The sequence below is a fragment of the Oryza brachyantha genome, chromosome 12 (assembly GCF_000231095.2).
Source record: "Oryza brachyantha chromosome 12, ObraRS2, whole genome shotgun sequence".
Taxonomy (NCBI): Eukaryota; Viridiplantae; Streptophyta; class Magnoliopsida; order Poales; family Poaceae; genus Oryza; species Oryza brachyantha.
Window position 1 is genome coordinate 4,581,637 of NC_023174.2, and position 9,550 is coordinate 4,591,186.

The 9,550-nt window shown below is 41.6% G+C and overlaps 2 protein-coding genes across 3 annotated transcripts; one reads left to right on the forward strand and one right to left on the reverse strand.

The window, feature by feature from the left end:
* Positions 1-848: 848 nt before the first annotated feature.
* On the forward strand, positions 849-2,002 carry LOC102710828 (FAS1 domain-containing protein SELMODRAFT_448915-like). Its single transcript, XM_040529571.1, has one exon. It carries the CDS (start codon positions 1,071-1,073, stop codon positions 1,800-1,802), a length of 732 nt encoding a protein of 243 aa, XP_040385505.1. The 5' UTR covers positions 849-1,070; the 3' UTR covers positions 1,803-2,002.
* A 684-nt stretch (positions 2,003-2,686) lies between these two features.
* LOC102711111 (bZIP transcription factor 1-D-like) lies at positions 2,687-8,227 on the reverse strand. 2 transcript variants are annotated; one of them, XM_006663859.3, is made up of 13 exons: positions 8,040-8,227; positions 6,772-6,901; positions 6,603-6,671; positions 6,365-6,451; positions 5,242-5,325; positions 5,050-5,109; positions 4,801-4,979; positions 4,660-4,714; positions 4,482-4,521; positions 4,165-4,397; positions 3,409-3,486; positions 3,196-3,321; positions 2,687-3,113 (listed from the first exon to the last, which is right to left on the reverse strand). In XM_006663859.3, the coding sequence occupies exons 2-13, from the start codon at positions 6,826-6,828 to the stop codon at positions 3,018-3,020; spliced, it is 1,164 nt and encodes a 387-aa protein (XP_006663922.1). In that variant the 5' UTR covers positions 6,829-6,901; positions 8,040-8,227; the 3' UTR covers positions 2,687-3,017. The 2 variants fall into 2 exon arrangements, with proteins under 2 accessions (XP_006663922.1, XP_040385438.1); XM_040529504.1 differs by lacking the exon at positions 8,040-8,227 and adding an exon at positions 7,561-7,581.
* Positions 8,228-9,550: the final 1,323 nt, after the last annotated feature.

A 9,550-nucleotide genomic window follows, 5' to 3' on the forward strand; every position in this document is an offset into this window, starting at 1 on the left:
TGCGCTCTCCTTTTGCTAAACTCTCAAACTTTTTGCAAACAAAAAATAATTTACGAAATAAAACTTATATATACATGTTCTTATCAATAAGCAAAGACTAAAAAATAAACTATAATAAAAAATCTCAAAATTAACTATAAATTTAAGGTTAAAAAATTTAAATTTTAAATTATGAGAACAAACGAAAAAATAAGGACAAGAATTACAGCATAAATATATTTCAAAAAACTGATTGATTTTTTTTAGTAAGGACGTCCCTGTCAACTACTTTACGATGGATCTTGCATGGTAGTAGAATCAAAGATCAATGGATCATATTCTCCTGCTTTACCCCCAGATGTACTTGATAGTATTTGTGACCATCGCAAAAATCACCGAGTTGTAAAAAAAATTCATATCATTGTCACAAGTGATGATATCACATACAATATTATTTCCAGATAATTTTTTTAATGATTTTATATTCAGAGATCGATATACGCTACCACTTGCAATTGTGCAAACGGTAATTGTCCTGGAAACAAAGACGGCTAAAAACCCATATTGATATACGCCATCCCCCTGAATAACAAACGAAATACACATCGTACAACAAATCTGAGAGCAGCGCAGATGGAAAGAGTTGCATGAAATCTGCTCGTGACGCAACACGTGAACCACCCTTCTACACGGCTCAGATGCTCACACAACATATAAATCCAGAATCACGATATGGGAACTAAAGTGCACATTGTTTTCTCTTAATTATTTTTAATCATTTTGTCGTGTAATTTATTCGAAGCAATTCGTGGAATTTTCCATCCAGTAATTCAAGAGATTAATCCCAATGCCAATATCACGATATGGGAACAGAACAGTTAACGATCCCTCAACTACCAAAGATATCAAACAAAGTTAGTTTAAACATGCTCAAAGCCTGAAATGCAACAAAGTAGTTCATGCAGGAAATAAGCATGCAGCACAAGCACTCCAACCCCACAATCTAACCAGAATAAAGCAAGGAAGTCTGATTGCAGCAAGGAGCTAGTATACAAGATCTGAGCTCATACCTCTTGCTACCACTTACCCCCATGGCTTCCTTCCTTGCTCCTAGCCTGTTCATTTCCCTCATCATAGTGTCAGCCTCCAACACCATTGCTGCACCTTCCGCATCAGTGGTGGTTAATGGTGACATCACCACCACTGTGCAGGAGATGCAGCGAGCGCGCTACTTCACCTTCGTCATGCTCATCAGGATGGTGCAGGAGAAGATCCCACAGAACACCACCTTCCTGATGCCCAACGACAGGATGCTGTCAACCGCATCAATCCCGGAGAACCAAGTGCTGGAGTTCCTTTCAAGACATTCCATCCCGGCTCCGCTCATGTTTGATGACCTCATCAGGCTTCCCAATGGAACGACAGTTCCCACAGGCCATTCATGCCAGACGATCACGATAACCAACATGGAGCACCAGAAGCTCTACTTCAACAATGTTGAGCTCACCAGCCCTGACGTCTGCCATGTAGGAGATTTGTTCAGGTGCCATGGAATCAATGGAGTTATAAGGCCAATAGTACCAAGGGGAAAAGGGACAGCTTGCCCTGGCCACGTTGTTCCAACAGCAGCACCTGCGCCAGCTTCAGTGGCAAACCAATCCTTGGAAACATCTTCGCTAACATCATCCAACATGGGTTCTGCTTCTGCCACTAGTTCAATGCAACCTGCAGCAGAAAGCCCTCAAAGTTCAGACACTTCAACATCACAAATTGCATTCTCTTGTATTAAACTAATCCTAGTCTTAATATTTTCCATTTTCTAAATCTGACAGATTGTTGTTCAATGTGCATCTCTATTCCAGAAATTTTAATGCATCCTAGTAGTGTTCTGTCTGGATGTCTTGACACTTTTTTTCTGATCGGTACATTTTTGGTATTTAGAGGAAAAGCTTCATTACAGAGACACTATATTTCCCTTTTTTTGAAGGATAGGAAATAAATAATGGCAAGAAATAAATCATCTTTAAGTGCTTTTGGTTTATATAGGATTATATCATGCATGGTAACATCAACTACAATAACATGATTAGCTGGGACTCCGAAAACAGCTTTTCCAAACCTGGAGCAGTATCAACCCAAATTAGCAGTCCAGCCTGCAGCAGCTGCCCATGCAATTGCTGAAGATCAATGGGTGGTTTGCCAACCCAATTAAACTGCAATGAACAGCTCCATGTTAGACACAAATTTCTTATAATATAATAGAAATAGAAATATTACTAGCTTGTGAAACATACATACCTATGTTCTATGGGCAGCTCATCTTGTAGGAGAAATTTAATCCCACAACTGTCTTCATGTAAACAGACAAACACTACCAGTAATTATGAATGCTAATAGATACACAAGCATCTTATCAGAATCAAGATTTCATCCAGATAAATTAGTTGAAACAAATGGTAGCATCAATATTAAGTTGCTATGCTTAATTACAATGCTTCTGACCACTGCTTCCAAATTTACTATAGCCTAAGCGAAGCTCATTTTTCATGTAATAAGACACAACAGGGGAAAGAGTCAGCAAAACAAAACTAAAATTGCAGACAGAGGATTCTCCAAGTGTCTATTATAGCTAGTAAATCCACAGGAAAAAAAAACTGAGGCAACATTTAATAAGACAATTAGACATCAGTGCAAGCAAAGCCAAATTTTCAACCTGACTGCATTATATAAAATACAGGTATCTTCAGGTGTACATAACAATAGTAGTCAACAATACAGATTCGTAAACATGAGTTTATAAACTATTTCTAACAGATACAGTGAACTGGGTCACGACCTACATTGCCAGTCATATCTTGACTTCTAAAAGATAAGCCAAGACAGATCTGAAACAGGAACCAGCCACACAAAGTTGGCATTAACATTATAACAACCTGGTAACAATTAACTGCAATAAGTATGAAGTTAATACGCATACTACAATTACGCCTGCCAAATCTAGTTAGGGCTATGCTCAGGAGCATTGCACGATAGCTTAATTAGTTCCCTTTTTTCTGGCTGTCATCACCAGAATGTTGCAGTTTATTGTCAACTCCTGCATCATCAGTTTTGTGTTGTTTGTCTCCAAGTTTTTCCTACAGGGCAGGAAAAAACAACAAAAGTTAAAACATGTAATTCAGAATAGCAAGAGAGCAAAAGAAAATTGAGAAATCAAACCTTTAATGAGCTATTTTTTGATAGAAGCTCATCATACTCCTTTCTGATCCGATTCACTTCATCTCTAAGTGAAGCATTTTCTTGCTTTAAAACTTCAGCCCGTTGAGCCAACTCTTCACATTCAGCCTGCACAAATTCAGGTGTGCTTCATCAATTATAGGCTCTATAAAAGATAATGCTATCAAGTATAGCCCAAAACACACAAACAACTACCTGCTTACGTAACCTAGATCTGCGAGCAGACTCCCTGTTTGATTGCTTTCTTCTCTGCCTTTTGAGTTCACGTTCATCCTGAATCATGGGAAGAGTAAACATGACTAGTTCCATTTGAGCATTTGATGTTTGTACCCATAGAACTGTTGGTAATTAAGTGCCACTTCTACAGTTTTCATATTACATATGAGGATTGTACATCTTATTTTAAATCATGGAATGCTGCATGCCAAAATGACATGATTGAGAGAAAGGAGACAGAATTACAGAGATGAAGAATTCCCAAAATAAGAGTGAAAGAAATTTATGGCTTATATTTCTTTAGAATATAGATACCTTCACAAAGCAAATGATTATCAACAACTAGGTAGTAGACAACAATGGGGATAAAAAGAGTGGATTCTATGCAAGGATGCATAAGCCAATAGAATTGAGCTCGACAACACACAAAATATATAACCAAATAAAAATTCATAACGAATGTAGTAAATACAGTACATGCAAGTATATTTATGATACAGTAATGAACTTCAGTTCCATCTATGGTGTTCATTTGAACACCAAGATTTTTCTGATGAATGCTCCAAGGAAAAGGTAAGCTATTTGTCTGTTCAATATGGAGCACACACACACATGAACAGAATTCACAAATACACATGGGGGAAGTGTTAATGAAGCAGAGCATTAAGAACAACAAAGGGAGGCAAAATATTGCAAGTGTACGGTTCGTTGAAGAGAAGGGCTAAAATAACAAACCTGCATCCACTGCTCTCCTGGAACCATAGATCCTGGAGCTGCAGCTGAAGTTGCTTTACCAGTCATTGCTGGAGTGGAGCTTGCTGTGTTGGCCCAGTAGTCCATTCCTATGTTCAAGTTTGTAGTTGGAGCAGGAACTGGGCCACCTGATGGCATTGGCATGATTGCCATAGTTTGATTCAACTTTGCCTGGGATGGCGAACGTGATACACCATTCTGGGAACTTCGAACCTCTGACAGCATGCACAGAAAAATTAAGAAGCTTCAATGCGAGCAATAAGGAACGCAAACAACCATAAAGATGTCCGTAGGCATACCTCCATCTTGCTCTTGTCCACTTTCCTTGTGATGTGAATCCTACAAAGACAAGTTAATGATGCAAAGTTACTATGGCTAGTGCCAGTTTAGAAGTAACTTTATGACATAATCGTCTCATTATAAAAGTGTGGCCACGTGCATTTGAACTCAAGTGTAAACTGCTTGAGCAGAACTTACATTCTGAGAATTTGCTTCACTTCCTTCACTAGAACTATCACTCCCACTTTCCCCACTGCAACAGAAGCAGAAATTCTTCACTGATACAAGAAGTTTCTAAAGCAAGATTGCTGCGATTGGCTAAGTTGAACATGCACAAACCTTTGAGAAATGGCTCCATTGGCAGATGCCCCAGAGGTTTTACCATGTTCAGCAGAGTTCTTCCCTGTAATCATGTTCAAGCTACCTAAACTTCCTTTAGATCTTTTAATGGGACTTTTTTCTTTTCCTTCAGAGGATTTGCCATCTGTTTCGCCACCAGCAGTAGCAGTTGTAGTTCCCTGGAATGCTTAGGTGCATTAGATTCCATAAGAAAAGGGGAAATTTTAAACTAAGCATGGTATGTCTTACAGTAGGATCAGTATTGCCATTTGGAGAGGTCATGGCATAAGGAGTAAATGGGTGTGTACCCTAAAAAATTGTGCGATGACAAAACAGAAGTCAGCTCTCAGCAGTGATATTTAATATTATTGTTTTGAGACCATTACTAGTGGCTTTTTAGACAAGTACATAATAAAATTACAGCGAGCTGTTGGAACATACCAGAGGCATAGATGGGTGAGCATATACTCCTGGAGGATACATGACATATGGTGGTGGGGGGGTTCCATATGGTGGTATCATAGGCTGATAAGAAAGTGATGGGAAAATGAGAACAAAACAAATGCCTAGATTATTGCATCAGAACACTTTGTTGGCCATCAAATTCACCTCCAAAAATTACATGGCGATCTATGGCCCTAATTTCAATACAGCATGTGATAAAGATGCCTATGTAAAATAAAGAAGCATCATCCAGGTGTGGAAAGCATTACAGTGAATTGTAGTTAAGTAAGGGGTGTCTAATGGCCTGCTGCAAATCTATATTATAACAAACTAACATCCATTGGATAGTTCCTTAATCACAATGTAGTTAGCAACTATGCATCAATGACATCATAACCGTTTTATCACTAGTATGCATGCAATTATTTCCATCAGGGAAAAAATTTCTTATTTGCTGTGCAAAGTTACCCAGTTTCCTTATTTCATACTGATATCTGGCATTTTCTTATGTGCAAAGATATTGTAGCCTTGGCACAAATAGGGATCAATTGAAGCCCTTTAGTGCAGTCTGCTGGGCCCACTGCAAAAATTGAAAAAAGCCAAAGCCCAAGCAGCCAAGCCCTTCAGTTCAGTAAGTGGCCATGAGAAGGTGGTCATGGCATTGTGGGCATTGGAGTATGGATACGAGGACAAACAGGGTGAAGGTTGTTGATCCACCATGGAGAGCCAGAGAGGAGGTTCAGGTGGTGGCCAATTCTGACTTTACTCCATCAGATCAATGGCACTATTGCCATTTAGGAAAAAAGAAGGCCATGCTACCGGGCTACTTCCTGGCGATTAAGCAACAGGAGTGGCATAACATGGTGAGAAAAACTGAACCAGTAGCATGTAAGGGATAGTGAACTTCAAGTGACGTATATGGAAACATGGTAACTTTCAGTGGTATATAAAGAATTTTCTAGTATAGATAACTAGTTCAAACAATCAAATTACATCATTTGGTTTACATAATTCTTCCCTTTTAGAGTTTCAAATACTTTCAGACATTCTGAGAGCATTCCCAACAGGGCGAAAAAAAAAAGAAAACAGTAGAATACAGGAAAATAAAAGGAAACCTAACCTGAGCTCCCCACATGTAAGGATGACCCTGTGGGCTTGATGCCACAGGTGATGGGAAGAACCCATGTGGTGGAATTGGAGGATATCCCTGCCAAAAAATAGAGTACGGAACAATTATATCCTTCTAAATCTATCTCATGCTATGACAGCTGCAACACAAGACAACTTTGGTCTTTATCCATTGATAGAATGAGAGAAAGAGACTCTAAAAGCCTAATTGCTACTAAATGCCTGCTCACCTGAAAGTTGGCCCAATCTGGGTAAACAGCCGGTGTTGCAGCAGTTGAACTGGCAGGTGGTTGTTGCTCCTATTATCCAAAAAAAAATAAAAAGAAGTAACTTTTCAGTGGTGCACGTTATGTTTTCCTTTGGTACGGATATAATGCCATGGGGACAGCATTCCTAAACCTGAGGTGCAGATGCCTTCGTTGTCTTAGTTGGTGCGTCAGCTCCACTGCTACCCATGGTGTGAGCTCAGATACACAGAGCAGGGATTACTCCATTATCCACACACACATAAAGTAGCATTAAGCAAAATCTGAATCGGCAATAAAAAGAGCACATGTAAGGTAAATTACTTCAATGCTATTTGTAGGACCATTGTCCCATGAAACCATCTATGATCTATCCCAGGATCTCAAAATCTTCCAACCATGAAGGACAAAATACCTCCATGGTATACAATTATTGCATGATAACCTCAATTATTCGAAAAAATAATAAAATAAATGAAGGACAAATTCTGCTCAATAACCAAGGTTTTTTGTTTAAATAATAGTTTTAATCTTTACTCTTCATCATGTTGACCAGTGAACAGCAAGAAAAACATATTCTTCTAGTAATCACATGACAAAATGGAACCTATACCAGTCTTCTAGTATAGAACATCAGCTCAATTAGCTTCAGTTCACATGGTTTGAGATGCTTATACAAGTAGTACCAGAAAACAAGAGACTGTTAAGTGGTTGACCTACTGTATTAGTAACCCAAATGAAAAGGTCTAGAATTAAATCCTAGCAACATTTGATTCTCAATAAAACACACCCCTCCTACAGGATGTGTACCATAACGGAATTTGAAATCATATAGTACTAATTCGCGTAGCACCGGCTATCACAGCTAGCATGATTTTAAAGCGAAGTCATCATTAATCTACCGGAACCCAAATCACACCTAACTAAAAACATGTATTCATACCAGTAAACCGTCGCTTCCTTGATCCAGGATCTAACACCTAAATCCGAAACCTAAAAACTTCTCACCGATAGGGCTGAGGTAGTATCACTCACTCCTGTGATACTCTAGGCAGGTAGGTATGCCCTCTCCACGCCCCCGGCCATCCCCCACGAAGCCGAAGCCCTATCCCAAACTAACACTGCAAAATTCAAAAAGGGGGAAAAAATCGGCCACACCTCGCAGGGCAGCAGGCAGACCAACAACCAACCCCCAGCACAAATCACACCTAAACCCTAGCTACCACCGCCCCCCTCCCGATCCAAGCAAAAATAAATAAATAAAAATCCTGAACCCCCCGAATTCCGCCCGCACCGGGGCAAGCCGCGGCGGCAGAATTCAAAACATAGAGAGAGAAAAGAAGAAGAAGAAAAAAAACAAAACGCGGCCAGCCAGATCCGGCGCGGGGCCGGGGGGGGAGGGATTCGGGGCGGCGGCGGTACCTTGTGTCGGGGCCTCGGGATCTGGGGATGTCGGTGGGGGGAGCAAAAGTTTTGGGGGAAGGGAAGGGGAGGAAGCGCGCGGGCTGGCGGGAGATGGATCAGCAGCACCTGTGCTTGGCTGGTAGCGCACGCAGAGAGGGAAGCACAGCAAGCAGCTCGCGTCGGGGCGGGGCGAGGAAGACGACGAGGCGGAATGGGGTAGGAGGGTGGGTAGGCTAGGCTAGGTTAGGCTTGGGTCGGGTCGGGTTTTGGTTGGGTGGTGCCTCCGTCGCTGTCCACTTGGGTGGGTTCGCTTTTGGCGGAGTGGGAGATGGATGGGCCGCCGCTTGGTGAGGTTTGAGATGGGCCGGGCTGAGATGGGTGGATGGGTGGGTGGGTGGGTGGGTGACCGGGCCTGGGGTTTTGAGGCCGGTTTTGCTAGGCACTTTATGGGCCTAATCTTGTGCGTGGGGATAATGTTTTGGAAAAGAAATAAGTTAACCAGAGGTCTCTCAACTTAATATCGACTTTGTCTGAGATTTTTTTAACTCCAAAACTAGAAATGTATACCCCTAAACCCACACAAACGGTTCGAAGAAGGTCCTATGGCAGTGTGGGCTATTTTTGTCCGGTTTCGTTGACGTGGCATACGGTGGGCCCTATATGTCAACAGCTCGCGTTTTTATTCTTTCCTTCTTTTCTTCCTTTCTCTTCCTTCTCTCTCGTGCTCTCCTATCTCACTCTTCTTCCTCTCTTCGCGCAAGCGACGGCGGCTGGATGGGCTGGAGCATGGGTGGCTAGGGCGCAGGCCTCTCTTCGTGGGGCGGGCGCGGCTGGCCGGGTTGACTGCCCGCAACGCTAGCACGGGGAATGCGGTGATGGAGAGCACTATGAGGTGGCGATGCTAAGGGCGAATGGAAGGGAGATGCCGACTACAGCAATCGTGAGCGTTCCGGCACCCGTGCGATGGATAGAACAAAGGTTGAGCTCAAGCCCCACGAGAAAGAGGAAGACAAGAGCGTTCTAGCTTGGCCAGCCACCGCCGCACCCCATGAAGAGAGGAAGAAGAGAGAGAGCACGGGATAAAAGGACCAGAAAGGAAGAAAGAAGGAAAGAAAAAAACTCAAGCTGCTGACATGTGGGCCTACCGTACGCCATGACAATGAAATTAGTCAAAAATAGAGTTCGTCTGCCATGGGGCATGTGACCTTCTTTGAATGGTTTATGTGGGTTGAGGGGTATATATTTCTGGTTTTGGAATTAAGGGTCCTCAGACAGACTTGATGTTGTGCATCTAGGCTCCTAATTTATTTTAGTGATTAATGACGATCAAATGATGAGGACTAATAAATTGTGTGAGTTTGTAAAGGTATATCTAGTCCTCATGAGAAATGTTGTTGTTGCCCCGCCCACGTTGAAAAGGGAAGAAAATCGGTATATTCGTGTTGGCATATGTTTATTTTCAAGTTTGAGTCAACTAGGAGTGTCGTACAATAAATAGGGGTGCGCAAATAAATTCTAGGAAATAAATC